Genomic DNA, 24,381 nt, shown 5'->3' with positions numbered 1-24,381 from the left:
TTCAAAGACCACTTCATCCACGTCTTGTTCCAAGTATATTTTGTCGGTTCCGTTCAGGACAAAATTGTCGTCTGGGCATTATGTGGATGATTTCGTGGTTATTGATCTTGGAATTATTTTTCCGTTTTTGAAGTCATCTGTTTTTGAAGTTAAATGTTATGAATTTACAACATTTACGTAGAAGTACCTTATGCCCAATGCACAATAACTTTTGTTTGTAAACATGTTTTTAAAATTTCCTATGTGAGTGAGCGAGATAATTAGATCAAGATTTCATTCACTCTCATTGAAATGTCAAAAACATGTTTACAAAACAAAAGTTATTGTGCGCTGGACATTATAAATTATCAAAATATTACCTTCTTCAATCAGTATTGCATTAGGAAATCTCAGCTAATTGATATATCACAAAATATTAGACGAATAATTAACTATTTTGCGCAAACATATACAAAAACATGAAACAGTCTAACCTCAAATCTTCGAAAATCCACTAGAGACAAATTCGGTGTTTTTTACCTTTAAGGACGATTGGGTTATATATGACCCATGAAAATTATGAAGCTTTCCTGAAAATACCAATAAACTATAATTTTTACTTTGTTGAGAAATATTATGTATAGTATAAATCAGAAATATTAAAAATAATAAAATTCAAGCACCAATGTGAAAATTTGTCATTTTTGAGCTTAAATATTTTTTATATAGCAAGTAGTTTAAGATTTGCAAAAAATATCCTAGATTCCTACATCTATCTACTTTGTGATTAGGTACAAACATTAGAAAGAAATAACTTCAGGTAGCCAGGAAAAATTATTTTCTCTATGGGTCACGGGTGACCCAGTCGTCCTTATTAAAGGGTTAAACTCGTTTCGTTTGACGTTTTGAAATTTTCTATTCGTTGCGTCACAAAAGGTGGTCAGAAAAAAAGTGGCCGGTATTTCACTCAAAGTGGCCGGAATACTACCCAAAGCAATGCCCACATTATTAATAATTTTTCAATATTTTAGGAAGTGATTTAAAGAAAACAAAGATGATAAACTAGTTTTCAAGGTTCCACAAAACCTTCCCGAAAAGGAAGTAACAAAAAATATCAATATGGATTAAAAATATTGCATTTCAAACTTAGGACTTCGGTGCTTATATGCAACTATGCCGAAATTTGGCACACTTATCCTAATAGAAACAAAAGACACAAAATTTTCATTTTATATTTTGTATTTTCAAATAATTTATAATTATTACTTTTAACAAAAAGTAAATTTTACAATTGTACGTTTACACACATACATACATGACGTGTTGCGTTACATATTTTCTTAAATGTTGACTGGGAAACTTTTTTATGCTTTGGATATTGCATTGAAGAATATAAAATAATTTTCAAATAATAAATTAGGCATTTTTCGATTTTTTTCCAGAAGAATTAAAGTTTTAGTTAACTTTTTAAGTGCCAATTTTTAAGTAAGTAAATAACCTAATTTTATTTAGGCCTGGAACCTAGAACTCTTCATTAAATTAGGCTTTCAAAGTTTTTTAATTTCTTTAATCCTTATTTTTTCGATTTTGTTAAATTTTAGTCAAGTTCAATTGTTTTGGACGAAATAAAAAGGTGTAGTTCATATCCCATCAACTTTATTCAACATTCAAAGTTCCAGCGACCTCCGCTAGGAGCGCTAAAACTGCATTTGGTTTGTTATCATTCGTGGCTAAATTCACATGGTGCATATGCTTCCCCGTCAAATCATTGCTCCCGTCAAATAATATCTGCAGATATCTTTAAGATTTCTGTAGAGAAAATCTACACCTCTACAGAATATCTGCAGATAAATTCTGTAGATATTCTTACGAATTTTATTTGGGCTTGGGACAAAATTCGTCAGAATATTTCGGCAGATTTATGACGAATCTCTGATGAATTTCTGTAGATATTCTGTAGATTTTTTCTACATTCCAGACTTTCCAGACAAGATGTGTCAGAAGAGATGGAAAAATTTTTCACTGAAGTTGCAAAATTCTATAGAGTTATTCTTAGTGATATCACGGTGTTTATATAAAATAAAGAATTCTGCGACGCCGTGTTACAAGTAGAGAAAAGTGAAGTGAAAACTTTAAACAGAGTGTCGACCAAAATTTCGTGTTTTTGTATCATTCGATTGGTGATTTTTAAGAAATTAGTATTTTTGCTCGCAGTTTTTTTACTTATCTAAAATGTGTACTCGGTAATGCTTGTTAAGCAGAGCATACAATTTTCTTTATAACTTCTACAGTTTCTTCATAAATCAACAATATTTTTGTGAAGTAATGGAGGTTATGCAGATTTTCTAGGGAGAAATTCTGCCGAGAATCTGCAGATTTTCTCTGAATGTACTAGAATATACCGTTAAAATTCAAAAAACCTCCGAGTAAAATCGGCAGGTAGAGCTCTACCTGCCGATTTTACTCGGAGGTTTTTTGAATTTTAACGGTATATTCTAGTACATTCAGAGAAAATCTGCAGATTCTCGGCAGAATTTCTCCCTAGAAAATCTGCATAACCTCCATTACTTCACAAAAATATTGTTGATTTATGAAGAAACTGTAGAAGTTATAAAGAAAATTGTATGCTCTGCTTAACAAGCATTACCGAGTACACATTTTAGATAAGTAAAAAAACTGCGAGGAAAAATACTAATTTCTTAAAAATCACCAATCGAATGATACAAAAACACGAAATTTTGGTCGACACTCTGTTTAAAGTTTTCACTTCACTTTTCTCTACTTGTAACACGGCGTCGCAGAATTCTTTATTTTATATAAACACCGTGATATCACTAAGAATAACTCTATAGAATTTTGCAAACTTCAGTGAAAAATTTTTCACACATCTTGTCTGGAAAGTCTGGAATGTAGAAAAAATCTACAGAATATCTACAGAAATTCATCAGAGATTCGTCATAAATCTGCCGAAATATTCTGACGAATTTTGTCCCAAGCCCAAATAAAATTCGTAAGAATATCTACAGAATTTATCTGCAGATATTCTGTAGAGGTGTAGATTTTCTCTACAGAAATCTTAAAGATATCTGCAGATATTATTTGACGGGTCATGTTAGCCAAAATTTATCAAAAAGAAAACTTATAGAGTTTATTATATTTTTTAAAGTCTTCCTCTATCGTAGATGATTCTTTTTACAATTAAATGAATACGGAATCTCATCTTCAAATGAAACAAAAGGATTCTGCATGTTTTTTTTCCATAAAAAAATTAAATACTATGCGAAAATAGTAAGGAAATACATAAATACATTGAGATAAAGTACGTTAAATATGCTGAAGAATTCTCTTGAAGAGAATTACCCTGCTAGAGCCAAGGAACTGCTCGTGGAGCCTCTAAACAGCAATGCGTGGTGCCTTGTTATAAGTATTGGCCATTTCTGCGGCCCTCTTCCTGATGGCTTTGATGCGTTGATTGCAATAGACCCGCAGCGAAATGGCCAGGAAAACCACAAAAATGCCCAGAATGCCAAGTGGCGAGATGTTGTGGTGATAGATCAGGCACGAGAGCAAGATAGCAATGGCCTGGCGAACAGTCATGATGATGGTAAAGACAACTGGGCCGAAGCTGGAAATGGTGAAAAAGATAAAAAGCTGCCCAAGAGCCGAACTAATGGACAGCACGATGCAGTCTACAATGAACTTTGGATGGGCAGCTGCGAAGCCCAGGGACTCCATGAAGCCACCTTGGAGTGTCAGGGAAGCACTGGTGAAGAGAGTGCTGAAGAGATTGATGCCACACATCATCTGGATGGAAGTCATGCCGTAAGTCTTGAACAGATCACCCTGCCAATTCGAGGTGAAACTGTCGAAAATCATGTAGAGAGTCAGAAGGAAGATTCCCGTGAGGGTTGTCACTGAGGACGCTTTGGACTCATCGGCAGAGCCCATCATAAAGAAGACCATTCCAATGGAAATCAGTCCGGCTGTCAGGTATTCGTAGAATTCGTATTTGCTCTTCGAGATAATCTTCCCCATGATCATCACGGGGATGATTTTGCATGATTTAGCAAGGACCTGAGTAATCAAATAAGATAATTTGTTGTTACCTTACTTTATTTCCTTAATTTTTTTTTAAAGGAAAATTATGTAGTGAAAAGTTTAATCCCTCTTACAAATTCGATTTTTCGAATTTAGAAATTTCGATTTTTCAACTGACAGAAAAAAAGATCAGTTTACCCGTCAAATAATTTCGTCAGATATGTTTAAGTTTTTTGCAGAAAATATCTACACCTCTGCCGAAAATCTGCCGAGAATCTGCAGATTTTCTACGCAGAAATTCTGCAGAAAATCTACAGATTTTCTCTGAATGTACTAGAATATACCGTTAAAATTCAAAAAAAAAAAACCTCCGAGTAAAATCGCCAGGTAGAGCAATGGTTTGACGGGTATTTAGAGGTTCAATAACTGCATGAAAACAATAATGCATTACTCCTGTGTGATTTTTAATAATATCCCCTAGCATAAATATAGACCACGCCCCTTTCGAAAATAAAATTAATAATATTTATTATTTCGAAATAACAGGATCGCGCCATTTAAAATCGTGAAAATGTATTAAGAACGATTCTATATTGTTAAAAAGTTAATATAAATTATTGTTGTTAATCCGAAAATGGGCGTGGTCAAGTTTTTTCAGGGAAGAATTCATGATAATGAAAAACATGGATTCTTATTCATGTAATTTTCACTGCGACCTGCATTTACGATATAACATTTTACTTGATAAACAATGAAGAACTATTGAGAATTTGGCAGTCACAATTGATGATTAAAAGTGGGCGTGGCTTAAAAATAAGCCGATTTTGAACAAATTTTGAGTTTTCTCAGTAATTTTCTGTAACTGACATAACTAAGGCATCCAAGTGAAAATCAATTCGAGCAATCAGTAAAATCAATTCAAGAGGTACGATACATTTCGCAAAAATGTTTATTTATATAGATGTAGACGTAGGGTAAATTAAGCTAATTTAAAACCTGCTCCAAATGGAAATTTTTCGCTACTCCAAATGGAAACGAGATTGTTTTCATGATAAATATAGTACTAAATTGTTATATTTATATATTTTCTATACCACAATTTAATTATTTAGTTAATTTTGCTCCAAATAAAGCGAAAATCCATTCATATTCACAAATTTTAATTTGTTAATTTCTCAGAAAAATTAAAAGTGTACCTTTTCACCATCGAATTTTTTATCGATCGACCATGCTTTCCAATGAAAAACACAATGAGGTAGCTTGTTTATTCGTTTTGTTTAATATTTATGTCATATTTCTGGCTAATTTTAGTTAAATTAAGTGCTAATCTTTATTGTTAACCGTACGTGAAGTTCTTAAGTGAAATAATTACCTATTTCGTGAACAAAAATGGTTTTTCTGAAGTGTTCGCAAATGGTTCAATAGGAAACCCGGGAAATATGATTTTTTTGGAGAGATTTTCTTATTGTTTTAGATGGAAAAGGAGAAAAGACCAGGAATAAGAACAAATCCTGCACTCAAGAGCAAATGAACAGGGTTTTCACCTCGTCGTGGTTTCACTTACACTGTTTGTCTCCAATTAGATACTTTCCCTTGTTTCCATTTGGATTAATTTGTTTCCAATAGAAGCATTTCACGCTCGCATGTTTTTCTTGTATTTAAGAAGTTTTCAAATTATATCTAAAGAATTTTCACTATACAGTAACATTCTAGAAGAGTAAAGGAGCAAATTTATGTAATTCTCTTCAGAAAAAATATGAACTTAATGTGTTGAATCTTCTGTCAAAGTTAAAGCGTCTTGAAATGGTTTTGAATTAGGACATTTACTCTACCTTCCCTGTGAATATTATACTTGAAAGTTAATTATTTTCAAAGTTATGAAGATTAAAAATCCTATACTCTGCATGTAAAATCTCAGCTTCAAATCGCTCTCCTGTAAAATTTGTCTAATGCGAGTTATTCGTTTCTCATTCTGAGCGATCGAAATGTACCCCATTCACTTATTATTTAAAATAAAAATCTTTTACTTAGTTCAGACGTTTATACGGGCTTCAGACCTGAGGCTTAGCCATAGGGGAAAGTGTACTTCCTCCGAACGTTCATGCCTTCGAATAATGTGAATTTCTTTTGTTTTCCGTAAGAGATTTACAGTAATTTATCACGTAATTATCAGCAATTGATGATAAGCCAACTAATATTTAATAGAAATGTGTAAAGTCTCTTAGGAAAACTAAAAGAAAATTCACATTTTTCGAAGGCATGAACGTTCGAAGGGAGAGTAGTACTGGCTTAAATTCTCTAATTCCTTATCAGGGCAGAATTTCTAGGAAATTATTGCTTTGGATTGAATATTAAACCTTTAACGACGAGACAGTTTTCGCAGACCAAAAATCAGCAATAAAAATGAAACCAATGAACAAAACCAGTAAAAGGTCTTATATCTGGGCTTCGAAAAGCCAACAGAGTCTAATTTGATGTATTTCTTGCCTCTACGAACGATAGGAACAAAAATAGCCAAAAAAATTAAGTAATTTTTCTGACAATACTAATGAATGATAATTTTCAATCTAATGAAAAATATTATGTTTGAGTATTGTAGTTTCTTTTCCCAAAACGGTTTTGCTTAAAAAAAATTGGAAGTATAAAAAATATTTAAAATTAATTTTTATTATGAAAATTCAAAAATTCGTCATTTTTGAGCTTAAAAATTTAATATATAGCAAATAGCTGGAGACTTCCAAAAAATATTCTAAATTCCTTCAACCTTCTACTTTGCAATTACGTACAAACATAAGGAAAAAATAACTTTAAGTGGTCAGGAAAAATTATTTTCTTTTTGGGACACCGGTGTTCCAATCGTCCTTAAAGGGTTAAAGGCAAATCAGCCATTCGAAATTGAAAAATTAACAAAATTGTTTGTTATTAAGATTTTTGAGACCTTTGGACACTGGGCTAAGGGCCTTGATAGACCTGACGATTAGCCGAGAGACGGCTTAGCGCAATTATATTAGAAATATTGGTTAAAGTGGATTTCCATAATTTCCCACTTCTATCATTTCCAACATTTCCCACATTTCGGCTTAAGTCGTAAGGGTGTCTAGGGCATAAGGCTACATTCTTAAGTCGGTATTACATGATATGTTTATAGTTAGAGTTTTTTAAGGGAGCGTGGTCTCTTTTTTCGGATTGGGTATTTCTGAAATTTTTCTCGTAATGAAAAGGAAGTAAATTGTTTTTCATCGGGGATATTATTAAAACAAAAAAAAACTTCAATTTGTCTATGAATCTTAAAGGAGGCGTGGCCTAAAATTATAAACTCAAGGATGAATCTTTCATAAGTGCATAATCAATTTTACCAAATTCAAAATCAAAAAGGACGTACACTGAGAAAAAACGGGGGAGCGATTAACTTTTTTTCGTCATAACTTTAAGTTTTTGGGTGTAAAAATATATCAACATTTTTTAATGTTAATTTTACACCTTTTTAAGTGAAAAATCAACATGAAAAGGGTTACTTTAACCCCTAATACACCTAAAAAGGGTAATATTTACACCGATTTCGGATCAATAATGCAGGGTAAAATTAAGATTTCGGGAATGTTATTTTAACTTTTTCGGATTTTTCTCAGAGAAAAATCGCAGTTTCTAGGAAAGAGAAAGGAGTCCAGGAAAATATTTTAGGAAAATTTTCTCGTTCCTTGTAAGGGAAGTCATTCAGGCTTCGTACATTCTGTCTTCGAACACTTAATATTTTTCTCATATTCCTTTAATGAATCTGACGAATCTGACGTAAATTCATGAGGATAAATTAACAGCGAACCTACCTGAGTGGGAAAGTTGATAAACTTGAGGGCTTCATACTGGAACCAGGCACTCATGATGTTGGACAGGGAGGCAAAAGAGTACTTGTAGAGCGGAGCTCTGTGGCGAGTTCTCTGTCTGATGAATAAGTATCCCCCGGAGATTACGAATGCCAGAAATCTGTTGGTGAAAACTAGAAATTGAGAGTCCTTGAAATGACTCTTATTCCCGTCCACATCTTCGTATTCCTGGGTCATTATTTTCTCCTGCAAAACGCCCCAAGTTAAGTGACATGCCATCAGACCCAGGAAACAGTAAGTCAACAGAAGGCATTCTCTGAGGAAGCCTTGGCCCGTTGAACTCTTCCCTGATAGAGAAGCATCGTGCTTCTCTCCTTCAGCTCCACTGAAGCAGAATCTGATAGCAGATGGGATCAGTCGATGTTCTGCAAAATGAAAATTGATGATGCATTGCCGAACTCTGGGAGATTTTTCTTTGCATTACCATTGGTATTCTTCTCCAGATACCTCACGCGCTTCGTGTACTTGTAGATGAGGAGTCCGGGAAGGAATATGCAGGAATATCCGAAGCAATTCAGCGCTAATTTAAGTATCCAGCCGTATTCTTTTGCATGCGTGTCAACCAATTGACTAAGTGTTAAATTCGAATCCTCCCCACCAAAGTAGATCCTTGTAGTATTCGAGAGTAGATGGATACATCCGAGAGTTGCAATTATAATTACACTGAAATTAAAAAAGGAAAATTAATAAAAATTTTAGTTGAAAAACAGCGATGAAATCTTACCATATTATCACATCTGGAACACGATTTTCCATTGTTCTATATTATAAAGTTAATTGGTAGTTAGCTAAACCTAAAAGTACACTCATGGGCACTGATAAAATGTATAAAGAAATATTTAAAATCATAAAATTGATAATTTTTCGTGGATTTTCCTAAAAATTTTACAATGCCGAAATTGTTTTGGCAAAATTATGTAAGAGGGCGCCAGCGACAATTTCCCGAACGCCTGCTCGGATTTCTCCGTCAAACAAAATGGCTTTTAGTGTTTGAGCAGAAGGTGTTTTGTTCTCAGATTTTCAAGTGAATTTTCAGTGCGTAGTTACAGGAATATTTCAGGATAAATAGTGAAAAGCATCGTGGGATTGTCATCTCTAGCCAGACAGTGAAAAATCTGCAAGAAATTGTTCAGCAAAAGGTAGATAAAAACCCATTTACTATTGGCTTGATAAAACTTGTGAAATTCCACACCAATTTTTTCACAAGCTATTTTAATCATTACACTCATCCACGTGCTAAAAATAGGAATTGCAAGAGACATTCTCTAACTGTGGGTGCCCCAATTTTTTTTCTTGCAGGATTGAGCACAGAGAAGTTGCGAGGAAGATTTCTCAGAGGCAAACAATATGGAGTCGCAAGTTGTGGACAAAATTCACATTAACAATTCAACGAGTATCTCGTTGAATGATCGCTTTACGTTCATGCAAAATGTCACGGGGCCTCTCCAGAGAGCCTCCCGTGAACGCTCACGTTCTCGTTCACGATCACGCTCTCGCTCACGCACGCGCAACTTTGGACGTGAGCAGAATATCCAGCGGAACAATGCTAATGTTCTGGGAGGCTCCGCCCGCAGCATGAATCTCATCAAGCGTCTAACCCAGAAGCACAATCTTCTGTCCGAAATTGCCTTGCGAAGGGTAAGTTTAAATTACTTTACAATATTCTTCTTCAAAATTGAATTATCTATTATTTATGATACTTTGGATTACTCCGGAAGAGTCTGCCTTTGTTGTCTTTTTATTGCTTGAGATGACGATAGAGATAACATTACATTATCCGCAATTGTAAAAGAATACAAAGCTTATCAATAAGGGGAGTGGTTGACTAGAGAAGTGATAGAAAAATGCATTCCTCGAAAACCTCAGGAGGAACAAAAAAGGGGGCGACAAGGCATTGCCTGCTTTGCACCATGCTCGATCTCGTGAATTTCATTGCTCATAGCAAAAAAAAGCGGAATAGGAATAACAAGCGAAAAATTCCTCGGAATTTTCCAGTATATTTTCTTGAAAAAATCCATGGAAATTTCCCATAATGGGTTCCAAGGAAAAATTGATGGATTTATGTTGGATTTTTTCTGTGGAATATATCCGTGGAATGTTCATGGAATTTACAGTAGGTGTCAAAAGTTTGTTGCCTCGCGTATTATCGGAAAACCAGGTGCAAAAAATGATAGAAAAAATTACTTTTTCGAATTTTCCTTTTGCAAATTAGTTGCCTGCAATCCGTAGATCTTATTTAAATATTAAAAAAAATAATAATTTTATTTCATGTAAAAAATTATTGTTTTCCAAAAGTTAATCATTTTTGAAAAATCAAAGCCTGATTAGAGAACTAATTTAAAATGATTAAAACATGCAACCAACTTAATGTAAACCGGTTACATTTTGAGTTTATGTCATTTGAAAGGCAAATGGTGGTTTTTTATGTTTCTAAAGTTGTGCTTGAAAAATATATGTATATAAAAGTATTGATAAATAACAAGAAATAATCTATTTTTTGATAATTTATAATTTAGGTTAAAAATTGCAAATTACAAAAAGTTAAAATGTGCTGGAATTCCAGTGGTTCGTGCTGGAAATTCCATGAAGAGCTATGATTCCAATGGAATTTCCGGCTCCAAATTCCATGGAAAACTTAGTGGAATTTTAGCGCCAAATTCCGGCGAATTTTGCGATTTGGATGCAAGTTTTCCAGGAATTTCCGCGGAATTTTGCTATGGGGTTTGTTATGGCTCCGGCACACTAGATCAGGAAAATTGCATGAAACCAAAATTCACATCTCTTTCTTTCTCTCTCGAATTCTATTGAGCTAAATTGAACTTGGAATGATGTTTAAAAGAAGGAGAGTGCGATAGAGTAAAATAGACTTATGCAAATCTTTTGAGAAAAAAAGGAATGCGAATTTCGACTTCATGAAATTATCCTGAATTAAAAGGTGTGTCGGAGTCATGCCTTGAAAATCGGTTTTGCGTTAATTTTTTGTAGGAACAAATTTTATTTAGCGGCCTATTAATCTCCGAAAAAAGCATTCTGCTTACGATTTTGACCATTTTGCCAATAATATAAAAACGGAATTATTAAAATTAGTTGAAAGATAAGATTTTGCCAGAGGTCAGTTTCCATTTCGGATTACCGATGCACCCAGGCCACAATTGGGCTCGTCTATCTTATCTGCCGAAACGAATAGGCACTATGCCACAGCAGCCCATCTCGGTGTTTGGATCAGTGACAGTGAATATTTCTATCGACTGAAGTACCACTTTCACGCCGAAAATCGGTCTCGTACCAGCTTCTATTAGGCGGTTCACTTTTTTTTCTAATGTTCATTGGCATTACTATCCATTCATTCACTGGACGAATTCAAAGCTGATTTGGCATGAGAAATCTTTTCTGCTGCTGCTCAGCGAGACCTCTCTATCCCTACTCTATCCACTGATCCACTTGACGCTTATATTAGCAACAAAGGGGTGGCGAATTATAGGGGGTCTCCCGTAAGTCTCAGGTCACTATTTTTAACCCTTTGGCCCGTTTGGGCTTTAGCTCTAGGCATAATAACACCCGGACGGACAAACATCGTGACGTAAAAAACTCGAAACTTCAGACTTCCAAAATCAAAATTCTATCAAAATATGACCCCTTAGGGGTAAAGAGTCAAAAGGTTTATATAACTCAAAATCTAGGGATTTCTATGAATGTAGTGAGAAAAGCCTTAAAAGGGTCCCAGAAAGGTTAGGGAATGCGCGAATCCGCGCGTATTGGAGTACCGAAATTAACTCACTTTAATGAGTAATATGGAAAGTTTCCGGCCTCCTTGTGACATTCTACGGTTCCTTCTCATAAACAGCAAGAAAACTTGCTGAGATAGGTAAGATAGGTACACATAGCCTGTGTTGGCTGTGTGTGCACAAAGTGTTGTCACTTGATCATTCCGGATTGGGGGCCTACAGTCTCTTCTGCAGTTTCTCTCAAGAACCGCCTCTGACGGCACAGAAGAGATTGCAGGCCCCCAATCCGGAATGATCAAGCAACAACACAGGCTGTGCACACATAGCTAACACAGGCCATATCTTCAGATTTGATGAAGTAAAAATCATTGATTCCGAACTCCCCTTGCGGGAAGGCTTAAGTTCCTGTACGGAACGATGTGCCTCCATTATTATTATTAATAATAATAATATGTCACTCATTTTCAGTTATTAAAAAAACACGTGAATTTTACTAAAACTATAGAAAATTTCTGTATCAATTTGGAAATTGAAAAATATTAAATGTTGTCAGTGACAGCAAAGCAAGCAGCCAATACCACTAATTTATTAGTTCCTGCTCGCCGCTACAAGAGCTAAGGAGTAATCCTTCATATTTGGTGAGGGATATTTCTTATGGGAGTTTCTTAAAAGTAAGGTATAAAAACTTTAATTCACGCTTATCTGGTCAAACGGTTCTCAGCGTTCTCAGAAATCATTTTATTTACGAAAATATCTTGAAAACAGAGTCCTTGGTAGATGGAATGTGGAAATCTTGACAGGTTGATAATTACCGGGAATTATGTACATCTCTCGGTAGAGTTCGAGCAGAAAAAAACTATTAATTACAAGGATTACAAGAACCTATATGAGGAATAAAAGACAGAAGAAGAAAACTACATGAAAATCTCTCTGGAATATTCGTTTAATACGATGGGAATATTCAGAAAAATTTATCGATTATAGATTCGAAATTGCAATATTCCCACGGAAATAGGTCACAAAATGCAGTATTAGCGACACTCAGTTCATTCACATCTTGTGTCAACACTTGGAATCGCAACTAAAGAAAGTGCAATGTAAGCAATGATGCATGAAGAACTCTGGTCTTATACATTTGTTATCAAGTGAATAGAGCACTTTAATGCTGTAACTCTGAAAAGAGCAATATAGGGGGAGGCTTTCAGGCTTCGAACACTTAATACTTTTCCGATATTCTTTAATGAGTCTGAGCTATATTTGGCAATATATTTTATAAACTAGTCTTAAGACCTTTCCTGAAAAATTTCGTCAGATTCATTAAAGGAATACGGGAAATGAAGTGTTTGAAGGCAGAGTGTGTGCGAAACTTGAAAGCCTTTCCCGTTACAAGACAGTATGAGATAGTAAGCTCTTTTAGGTTTGTCCTGTGATACAAAAAAGCGCTAAATTTTGTCTTTAGACTGCAAAAATAAATGGAAAATGCCAATTTTTTGAACCCATATTCCAAGTCATCATCACTTTCATTTTACCAAGGCAATTCTCTTCTGGTTAATTATTCCAAAATTTTCAATGATTCTTAGTCAATTAATAAGCTTAATTGATTGCCTATTAATTGGCTAACAAAAAATGCAATCATTTGTTTTTATTTGTTTATCTTTCAGAGAAATTTTCGCAACGGTGGCGGTGCCCCAATGAGGCCACAAATTGCCAATCAGCGCCGCAATCTAAATGCTCTCAAGAGAGCCGCGAAGGCTTTCAATGTTCAACCGAATGGTAGACGCCTCTCGAGAGCCAATAGTTTGTCCAATCTTGCAACGTAAGCCCTAATTTCATCTAAAAAAAAAAACTGAACTTATCACTTGCGTAATGTTTTTGTGATCAAAAACAAAAATGGGTAATTGCCACTGTACGCTTTTCTCATGCCTTGAAAGAGAGAGAGAGAGAGAGAGGGGTAGAGAGAGTGAGAAAGGAGAGAATGAAGCGTGGGCTCCAACTATTGCAACTTCCTCTAGTCTCTTCTGCACATCACATGTTTTGAGATATTCCATAATGATGATAATCTCATTTTGATGTGCTTCTGTAATCCTTAAATCTTTGGCCAAAAATGACCAAAGAGTCATTGTTGGAGATTATTTATTTGGAGAGAGTTGGAGAAGGAGGGACCAAAAGAGTTTTACTATCTCCAAAAAATCAAACAGCTGAACACAAAATTCTTTAATTTTGATTTCTTTAACCTAAAAATAATCACCCTCTTTGATAACTTTATTTTGCAAAGGAAGCAAAGTGGAAGGTTTTTTTTTCAATGTTGCCTCCTCCCATAATTATAGTGTGACAGACCAATTTAGTGGCGGCAGATTGAGTCGCACATCATCCATGTCCAATATTGCAAATCGCATTGGGCAGAGGCGCCGAGGAGGACCACCGAATGTCAGGGGTGGACAGTTGCAGAGGACAAATTCGCAGAGGAACTTGAGACGAATGGGCAGCAAGCAGAACATCAATAATTTCACACCGAAGCGTCTGCAGAATAAAGGAGCAGGAGGAGGACCTCCGGGACAGAGGAAGGGATCTGTCAACAGTCGTCTGGGAAGAGCTGCTGCCATTCAGGTGACATCACCAAGGGGACCTGGACGTACTCGTGTCTTCCGCAGGAGGGATACAGGAGCGGCGGCAAGAGGAGGCGGTGCCAATGCTGGAAGGATCGGTTTGCAAGGAAGAATTGGACAACCGCAGCAACAACAGCCAAGAGGAAGATCCAGGAATAGGTAAAGAGCCAGAAGGTGGAAATGGCGTAACCACAATTTGGATGGCCAAATCGGGATTAGAGCCATTTACAGCTGTGGTTTTTTTTAATCAAATTTTCAGGTTTTCATGAAAATACCTTCGCGTACATGATAAATTCGTTAACATTCAAAAAGCAGGCGTAGAATCGCGTTGGGACTTAGGCCTTCCCGCCAGGAGAATTCCCTCGCAAGGGAGGGACACCCATTTTTGTTTTTTCTTATACAGGGATATGATTGACAGTCCCATGCCCCGTAGAATCAAATGAAGTGAAGCTCACTGGATGCAGTTTAAACAAATTTCATCCCAGAAAAAATTCTGGTGTCCTAAAACGGATTCGAACCCGGAACACTTGCATCATAGACCGAGAACACTACCACTTGACCCAATGAGTTCCAAAACAGAATCCCATAGTCCGTTCTAAAGATATCTTTAAAAAAACATGTTTTTAAAGTAAATGAGTACGAAGACCATTTAGCGTCTACACATGGAAAACGCATTTGACCTTTTTGACCTTGAAAACCCAAGTTCCATTGAGCAACTCGATTTCCATTTGAAGGACTATCCTTGTGAGTTAATCACTCTTTCAAAGTTGATCTCAATGGCACAATATACAACATCGTCGGCTTTTAAACGGATAGATCCCTGGCTTGACTCACAGTTGTGAGTTCGAATCCCGCCTGGTGCAAAGATCTGAATATCTGATTTAGACAATTTTCACATGTATTAAAACGTAATGTAAATGCATCGCATTCGTCCAACGACTCCAGGAGCATGGAAGAAGCATCCAAGGGAAAACTCTCCTGGTCGATCTACAATCTGAAGTTATTAGCAGATTTTTCACTACGGGATATGACATTGTAAAAATGATTACCTTGTCTAGCCAGGCTCTTGCCCTGAAAGATTCCTTAGGAATACCAAGATTTATCGCGGCCAATTGCTCAGAAGCGACCTAGATCTGTACCTCCATCCGACTTCTTCCAGGCCATGTAACAGACAGAAGTATACCACCAGCAAAAGGCCTTGCTTGGAGCCACTATTCACAGGAAATGTGAATTTTCCGTAAACAGGGAATGAAATCCATCGGCCTAGCCCTAATTTCGCTATCAGGCGGAAAATCTCAACAACACTTGTAACAAATATCTCGATACGATTAATAATAATTCGGTTTAAAGATCGAATGAAGCGAGTGGAACCAAGTTGATAAGAAGTAAAACCTACCGTAGGAACAGTCGTCTTCATCTACAACAGATTCTTAGATAAATCGAGAATTTCATGATATCAGTAATGATTCCTTGAAGCGAGAAGACTGTCCTGCAGTAAAAGTCAACAATCAGGCGATTCCAGTTCAGAATGACGTGAAGTACCTCGGAATTCATCTTGACAAGCGCCTAACGTGGAGAAAGCATATATGGGCGAAACGTTGTCAGTTGAGTCTGAAATTAAGAAAAATGTACTGATCGCTAGGCCGAAAGTCTAAACTCTAAACTATTAATGGAAAACAAATTATTATTATATAAATGCATGATAAAGCCAGTTTGGACCTATGGTATTGACCTATGGGGGACCGCGTCTATATCGAATATTAAAATAATCGAGAGATTTGAGAGTAAAGTTTTAAGACAGATCGTCAACGCGCCATGGTATGTTCCTAATGAAATTATTAGAAATAATTTAGGAATTCCCCCTATCAAAAATGTAATCTTTAGTCATATACGTAAATATGCTCTGCGATTAATTAACCATCCAAATAGCCTAGTCAGGGATGTTTTGAAGGGTTTCGGCTCTTCTAGATTGAAACGCATGCGAGTGCCGCAACTTTAAACAAGTCTGTTACGTAATACTGCATTATTTGTAAGCGTCTATTTTATTCTTACTTTGGAAGATTTGGTCGGTTGATCTGCTATTCATCAATCTAAGCCTATACACCCATTTTTTTAAACCCATATGAGTGAACAGAATTGCTGAATGTTATTAAAAACAGAGTGCAACAAACAGTTGGTCAAAAAAAAGTAATGATTCCTCGATTGTAAAGCGCCTCATTAGATCAATTGGCAATCGGATGCGGTAAAACTCGGAAAACCTTTTTTGTCGTGTCTAGGTCCCAGAAAAGTGAAGTTATAAATAAGTCAACTAGGTGGGGACTCCGGATATCGTCGGGGAATACAGTTCACTCAGGGAAAACTCATCAACTTTTTCCAGAGCTTTCGGATCAGTCTCCAAGCCTTCATCAGTGGTCAAGTCTCTCAATTGTTCTCTGAGATTCGTTCATTAATTAGATCAGGATATTCACAGGGCATGCAAGGGGAAAAGGGGAACTTTTTTTTTTACAATTTTCTGAAAATTATCCAAAAGTTTTTCACAATTCGCATAGCTCATGTCCCTATCTATTCAGAGCGGCAATACTTAAGTGAATTTCAGATGAAGATTAGTTATGGGTTCAAATTTGACAGAAATTCCAAGATCTTTCCAACTAGTCCAAACGGTCTCTAGACACGTTTTAGCCTTTGACCATGAAAACCGTTATTAGAAGTTACTATTATTATTCGAGTCGAGGCATAAAAATATTTATACAAGTCTTGCTCAGTAACGGGACACGTCAATAGCGGCCGAATTTGCCGTCATCAAATCTCCTGCCTCACAAGATGAGTGAGCTAGTGGAGAAACACATAAGTGGGGAGTAGTTTGAGTTACTCCACTCCACAGTCACACAGAACATCACTTTGCGAGAAACCCCATCGCCGTCTATTATCCTTTAATCGTGCGACTCCGCTTCTCAAACGATTGAAAGCTCTCCAAGTTTTCCAGTCTTGGTCGCCACCAGGAGGGAGCTTTTCTCGACAGTTTCTCTGTCGAACTCTTACCTTACCATAAAGCAAATGTCTTGGCTCAGTACAAGCCTTTGACATCTCTTTTTCGGAAATAACTTATCTTCTTACCTGAGGCGGAGCGGATATAATTTGTTTACTGAGGTGTTTTTTAGACACTCTGTGACAATGCGCGCGGTATCGTTAAGAGCGATGTCTACCTTCTTTGCATGCGCCAATCTTTCCCATACCTCAGCCGCGTACTTAGCTGCAGAAAAAGATAACGCAAGTGCAAAAGTACGCAACACCTTTGGCTGAGCGCCCCACAACTGTGTTTTTAGAAGATTTGCGGGGGGGGGGGGGGGAATTGAGGGATTATATATAGTTTTCTCTCTGTGGAATTCGAGTAATAAAACGAAAAAAGCTGCCTAGTAAGGCGGGGGAGGTTACCGACAACCGGAAGCCGATATCTGTTACCGTTTATATTCCAGTACGGTAACAAATTGAAATACAAGTTTATTGTACACAGAAAAAAATGTTTTGTAAAAATGTTCGTAAATGTTTGTGAATTCCTATAAGGGAGTTACGAAATGTTTGTGAATCGTATAACCCACAAACATGTTCGTAAAAGTTTGTACTTTTTTCACAAACATTGTTCTTTAAATGATCATTTGACGAACATTTTTTTGTACTTTTACAAACATTTGTTCGTAAATGTTCGTAAACACACAAAAAATGTTCGTAAAATTTTGTCATTTGTTCGTAAATTTTTGCCAGGCAAACAAAAATTTACGAACATTTTTTTGTGTGTTTACTAACATTTACGAACAAATGTTTGTAAAAGTACAAAAAATGTTCGTCAAATGATCATTTTACGAACAATGTTTGTGAAAAATGTACAAAATTTTACGAACTTGTTTGTGGGTTATACGATTCACGAGCATTTCGTAAGTCCTCCATAGGATTTCACAAACATTTACGAACAATTTTACAAAATATTTTTTTCTTTGTATACATTCTCTCTCATTGAGCAGAAAGAGTAAAAAGAGCAGAAATGTAATAGTCATGGAGAGAGTTTGTGAGAAAGTCGCGTGAAAATGTGGTACTCTGAAAAATATTATTTCACGAGACCTTTCATATGAGCCATTGTCGGTAATACACAATTGAAATGTAATTATGATTAATCAAACATTTATTTTTGGATGCACCTTATCTCATGTCACGGGGAGTCAGAGTGTAGAAAGCGGCCTATCATTGGAGAGCTTTCAGACTCTGTTGCAACCGCTGCAACACATTAAAGATTAGAATTTCATTTAAGACGCAAATGGGGATTATGAGATAATCCACATGAAATTTTCCGATACTGATTTTTAAATTTGACTATTAGACTATTAGTCTTGTAAATTTATGCTGTTTTAATCTCAAAGGCTTAACATTTTACGAAACCTTGTGTTTTATAGTAATTTAATTCAATTTGTTATATTTCTGCTCAAAGTGTATGAATAAGAAAGAACTATGCCTATAACCAAAATTTTCACTAGACAAATAAAGTTTTTCGGATTACTTTTTTCAGTTACTCTATAAAATTAATAAAATAAGGCGAAAGATAGAAAAACCGTCGCTAAGCCAAAAATAATTCAGAATGTTGCCTCTGTTGTGTAGTTGAGCTCACTACGGTTATTAAAGCGATGAAAAACGCGACAGGAGTTGACGGCCGATACGCTGAACAAATAATGAATTTTGGACCTGTCATGTCTGTCACTGTTGACTGTATCAACAGATCGCAAAATACCGAGGGAGTGGCGAAAAGCTCATGTGGTGGCAATTCCGAAGCCCGGAAAAGATGTCAATCTTTCTTTTGTGTCATCTTTTGAAACTGTTTGAAAGTATGATGTTAAAAAGGATTGCACTTGCTGTAGAGGACAAGCTGATCGGAGAGCAAGTTGGATACCGTTCTGGAAAATCCAGCTCTGGCCAAGTTTTGAACCTCACTCAGTTTATTAAGGATGATTTCGAAGAAGATAAGATCACAGGTGTTGCCTTCGTCGACCTCTCGGTAGCATTTGACACAGTAAACCACATAATCCTTCTCTCAAAGATCTACAATCTGACAAACGACTACAGATGATTGGAGTTCTTTTAGAGAACCGCAGATTCTTTGTTGAGTTCCGTGATCAGAAAAGCAGATGCAAAAAAATGGCCTACCGCATGGTAGTATTCTGACTCCTACTTTGCTTAGCATTTAGACAAATGGATGACCTAAATATGAATTCTTATCCTACGACCGTTTAAAGTTATGTTTTGCTCTAAAAAGTCAAAAAAGCGATATTTTCAAACCCCTGATGCTTGACCCTCTTGTCCTTAAAGGGTTAAGGCAAATACTTTTTTTCTAATCGTGGAGACCCAGCTTGAGACCAGTCTTGTAGAGCTTTCCAAATTCTACAAGGAGAATCAACTAAAATCAAATCCCTCTAAAACAGAGGTAAGTTGGTTCCATCTCCGTCACAGGTGAGCCAAGACTCGCTTGAATGTAATGTCCTAGACACACTTACGACAAAAGTCCAGAGACGACTAAGCTCGTTCATAGCCAAATCAGTTCCTGACACTACAAACGAGGCTTAACATTCACTGGTGTCCACAAAACATAGCTTTCGTGGGTGTTTATGCTGATATTTCTATAGAAATGCACTAATACTCCTCTGAAAATGAAACTATTTGTAAATTCATGACTCATTACTCAGTACTCCTGCAATAATTAATTGATAATTACAATTATTTGTGTGGTGGAAGTTCACTCGCGACTTAAGCCAATTTAGACGATTCTAGTGAATAATTCTTGTTGTTATCCGTGAATTGTGAAGTAAATTTAAAAGTAGTTTCATTTTCAAATGTATACTAGTGCATTTCAATAGAAATATCTGCATAAAAACCCACGAAAGTTATGTTTTGTGAGTGCCAGAAAATGTTAAGCCTCGTTTGTAGTGTGTCAGGAACTGATTTGGCTATGAACGAGCTTAGTCATCTCTGGACTTTAGTCGTAAGTGTGTCTAGGGCATAAGACGGGAGGGAAACTTTCTGAAGCACAATTTCATGCCTAGGTACCTTGGAGTCACTCTCGATCGAACTCTTACATAAACGACCCACTGCAGTAATGTCAAGAACAAGGTCAAAACACGAAATAACTTATTGTGAAAACTTGTCAACGCTCAGTGGGGAGCTCAGCCAAAACTGATGCGTATCTCTGAACTTGCCCTATCTTTTTCCGTAGCAGAGTACGCAGTTGAAGTATGGGAAAGATCGGCGCACGCTAAGCAAGTTGACGTCTGTCTTAACGATACCGCCCGTATAGTAACAGGGTGCCTAAAGGGCACGCCAGTGGGCAAACTCTATCCTTTAGCAGGAATTGCTCCACCACGGGTGAGGAGAAAAATCATCTCCAGTAGAGAGATACTCAAGGTTCTTTCTGAACCGAGGCATCTTCTCCATAGTCACAAAAAATCAAGAGCAAGGCTGAAGTCTCGCAAGAACTTTAGCCACTCTGTCAAACCACTTGACCAATCCTCGGAGGAGGCCAAACTCAATCTGTGGAAGGAAGTCTTTCCACCAGATTTTGTCGAACTAAGGGAAGGCCTTCCTCCTGGTGGTGACCAAGACTGGAAGACATGGAAGTCTCTCAATCGTTTGAGAAGCGGCGTAGAGCGTTCGAGAGTCAACAGACGGCGATGGGGATTCTCCGAATGTGACATCCTTTGTGACTGTGGTTTGATCCAAATCACCTCCCACTTCCGTGTTTGTCCGTTGTCCCCTGTCCCATATGTGAAGTAGAGGATTTGATGACGGCAAGTCCGCTTGCCATTAACGTGGCCCGTTTTTGGGCAAGACATGCTTAATTTTTAAGCCTCGACACAATTAATAATAGGCGCAAGAAACTTTAGTAAATTATTTCATTTAGAATTTTGAAACTTCGAGTCCTTCGACGTTATAATCCGATTTTCAGTTTTGAATGTTATCAGCATAGAAGCTAAATGGTAAAAGATATCGACTGTAGGTTTTCGGTAATATCCTTACGGATGGATATATTATCTATAACATTTTAATTCTTACCCTATTCTCTTCCTACCTTTCTAATATCATTTTTTTAACCGGCTCCAAAGATTTTTTTTTTATTTTCGGATATGTAACGGAGGTACAGTAGACTCTCACTCAAACGGCTCTTTTTCAATCAGGCGACAAATTTTGTTGACAATTTCCTTGTTTAATTATGAAGCTAATTCGCTCAAATTCGCTGTAGTTCTTCCTATTTTATCGTGATTCTTTATAATTGAGCGCTTTTTGTGGAATTTACAAAGGCTTTGACGCCTAAATCTATCGATAAACCGGATGCCATTTCGCCCCATATTCCCGATTGAGAGAGAGTCTGCGGTAGTTAAGGTGGCCTGTCCACCGTATTACATTTTCTCAAAATGCCAAATTCCTCGGAAGTTATTTCTCATCGATTATGTTGTAAAATTACTTCCAGTGATCGAAACATTTCCTAACAAATTTTCAATTTTGGGATGGTTTTCTGAAGCCGTGTGAACTAGTCAATACCGGTAATAATCCGGTATACACCCAAAAGCAATAATAATGAAGAAGCAGTAATAAGCCTCCTCCTCCTGTGTCACTAAAAATATTAAAGAAAAAAGCCAAAGAAGTGACATCATATTCATGTTAATTGAAAATTTTTAAAAACTAAAGTCCGGGAGTGATACCCCACGAATCAGGAGCAAGGTTTTGCCAAATTTTACCTTACAAAAAAAAAACTAAATTGAAAAATATTCAAATTTGTTACGTGACCTTGTCTTTAAATTTGATTTATTTGAAAAATTAAAGTTTCCATGATTTTATTCGTGTGAATTGATTATTGGCCTGTACTAAAGGTTCCTCTTTGTTAGGATGCCGCGCAATGCCAATGGTGGTAATCCACAGCAACAACGAGGACGTTCACAGTCACGCAATCGGCGTCAGAATCAGAATCAAAATCAGAATCAGAAGGGCAGAAGTAGGAGCAGGAGCAATAGGCGCAACAGAAGCCGAAGCCGTGGACGTAATGAACATTCTTGTAACTGCCAATACCGTCTGAAGATCGGACATTCTCAAGTATTTCCTGTTTTCTTTGCAGAAATTGGTCGACAACCGGCAAAGAGTAAGGAGCAATTGGATATGGAATTGGATCAGTACATGTCGAATAGCAATTCGAATTAAAAATGGAAATATGTTTTTATATTAAATCATTGTGCACGGATTCTCTACACGGACTAAAGGAAATCTTATATGTACCAATCAAAGATGTTGAATTTAATTTGTAAGAGAGAAAACAACTTCAAGAAGGAGATTTTTTTTTCGCTGAATCTTGTGAAAATAAATTAAGCTGAAAATGAGTGAATAAATTATTCAGACTGTATGTCGATGGTCTTTTTCCTTCTGCCTTTGAACTGACTCGATGTGACGTGGTTTTGGTTTTGGGAGAGGGAGCTTGTCATTCAGTGAAGTAGCACGAGAGAGATTGCTCATCTTGTGAAATTTAGTTTATGAGGCGATTCACGTGTTGAGTGAACACTTCAGTGCTTTTGTGATAAGAAGATAATCGGGGTATTGTGTTTTGTGAGTGATTGCAGCTGGTGCATCGAGGGAAAAATGAGGGATATTCCAGAGAAAGGTACGTTGCACATTTCACTCTCCGTCGGTTGCACAATGGAGTCACAATGACTCAGATATATTTAAATATTACATAAGGCACAATCACTACTCATACACTTAATCAGCGATTATATTTAGCTCAGTTCATTGAGGAAAACAAATGAAAACATTTTACTATATCAGACATAACCTCAAAGTTGTCCGGAAGATAATACCACCGGCGCTGCAAGATACAAGGGACGCAGACGCCAGAAATATTTTACGTGTTGATTTAGGAATTATGAGGAACCCGTGATGCATTTCGATAAAAATAAATTGAGATAAAGGGATTATAAATGAGTGACATAGACATTCATTCTTTTTATTCTTCACTGAAGTTGACTGATAATGTCCTTGGAAGCAGGGTCCAGGATTGAGCTCTTTCTACAAAAGGCACTTTTTTTTATTTAATGAATTTTATATAATTTTGATCCAAAATGAATGTAAGAATACTAAGAAGTTCTTCTTAAATGAAAGAACTTTTAATTTTAGAAGAAGTCTTTCAGTCTTCGCACATACTCTAGCTTCGAACACTTCATAAATTTCTATAAGCAGAAACGGCAGAAACAGAAGCTTAATATAGCGGATTTCCCCGATTTCCCTCATCTCATAAGGAAAGAGTAAAAAATAGTGCATTCAGATTCTTAATAATTTCACTCAATAGGTATGATTCTCACAATATTTCACGACCTCAGAATGGGCTTAACCTTTAATAAAGCATTACTTATAATTCCCTGTTTGTAAAGATATGGCTAAAAGGTCTAATTCTAATAGCTTTATTGTTTAATAAAATTTTTAGAGAGTTTGAAGCTTAATTATTTAAAAACCGAATAAAAAATAGAACTAACATTTTAAAACAGTTTGATCAGTAAAAAAAACAGGGGTGAAATGATAACTTTGACTCTCGCTAGTACCGATTCGATACTATCGAATCTCTAGTATCGTTAAATCCAAATGATGAGATGATGGATGTCGGCTCTTCACGCATTGTCGGCTCGTTATTGTGACACTTTGGAGCAGTGAAACATAACCTCACTCTCGCTTGTTTTGATTTTGCAATCGGAGTATTTCGGTGATTTTATTAATTTTAAGTTAAAATAGTCAACCCATAAATTATATTTTTATGGAAATTGGGCTATTGAGGAAGCCCCGGAAGCTCATCTTTCATTTGGAGCGAGGATGAGAAAATTGCAGTATAAAAACAACTTTGGAGCTTCCGAAAGAAATTCAAGTAAAAAAAATCATCTACAGTAGAGTCTCCTAAATTCGAACGCTCGGGGGGTATTTTTGACATTTCTCACCACTCAAATTCGAACGATTTTTTCAAAACTAACGAAATTTGTGTGAGATTAAATTGTACTTTGAATCAATTTCCCGTACTTTCTCGAAAGTCTTAGTGGTAACATACTTCCTTTTCATTATACACGACCATAATGTATGTAAACATTCAAG

General features: G+C 36.3%; 3 protein-coding genes across 5 annotated transcripts in view; 2 read left to right on the top strand and 1 right to left on the bottom strand.

The window, feature by feature from the left end:
- Positions 1–1,203: 1,203 nt before the first annotated feature.
- Positions 1,204–8,852, bottom strand: LOC129799620 (adenosine 3'-phospho 5'-phosphosulfate transporter 1). Its single transcript, XM_055843673.1, has 5 exons — positions 8,623–8,852; positions 8,323–8,561; positions 7,842–8,263; positions 3,084–4,053; positions 1,204–1,731 (listed from the first exon to the last, which is right to left on the bottom strand). The coding sequence occupies exons 1-4, from the start codon at positions 8,652–8,654 to the stop codon at positions 3,373–3,375; spliced, it is 1,374 nt and encodes a 457-aa protein (XP_055699648.1). The 5' UTR covers positions 8,655–8,852; the 3' UTR covers positions 1,204–1,731; positions 3,084–3,372.
- On the top strand, positions 8,837–22,654 carry LOC129799625 (serine/arginine repetitive matrix protein 2-like). Of its 3 annotated transcripts, none has more exons than XM_055843689.1 (6): positions 8,837–9,037; positions 9,198–9,536; positions 13,285–13,439; positions 13,951–14,388; positions 22,146–22,297; positions 22,373–22,654. In XM_055843689.1, exons 2-6 carry the CDS (start codon positions 9,246–9,248, stop codon positions 22,453–22,455), a joined length of 1,119 nt encoding a protein of 372 aa, XP_055699664.1. In that variant the 5' UTR covers positions 8,837–9,037; positions 9,198–9,245; the 3' UTR covers positions 22,456–22,654. The 3 variants fall into 3 exon arrangements, with proteins under 3 accessions (XP_055699664.1, XP_055699663.1, XP_055699666.1); XM_055843691.1 differs by having other exon boundaries at positions 8,856–9,037; positions 22,146–22,312; XM_055843688.1 differs by having other exon boundaries at positions 8,855–9,037; positions 22,146–22,654.
- Positions 22,655–22,688: 34 nt separating this feature from the next.
- The window catches only part of LOC129799627 (uncharacterized), a 33,786-nt gene continuing 32,093 nt past the window's right edge, over positions 22,689–24,381 (top strand). The window contains exon 1 of the mRNA XM_055843693.1: positions 22,689–22,909. Within this exon, the coding sequence (XP_055699668.1) occupies positions 22,888–22,909 (22 nt within the window). The 5' untranslated portion in view covers positions 22,689–22,887. The remainder of the gene's footprint in view (positions 22,910–24,381) is intronic.

Source organism: Phlebotomus papatasi, chromosome 1, assembly GCF_024763615.1.
Source record: "Phlebotomus papatasi isolate M1 chromosome 1, Ppap_2.1, whole genome shotgun sequence".
Classification (NCBI taxonomy): Eukaryota; Metazoa; Arthropoda; class Insecta; order Diptera; family Psychodidae; genus Phlebotomus; species Phlebotomus papatasi.
This window is presented reverse-complemented; position numbering and strand designations above follow the sequence as displayed.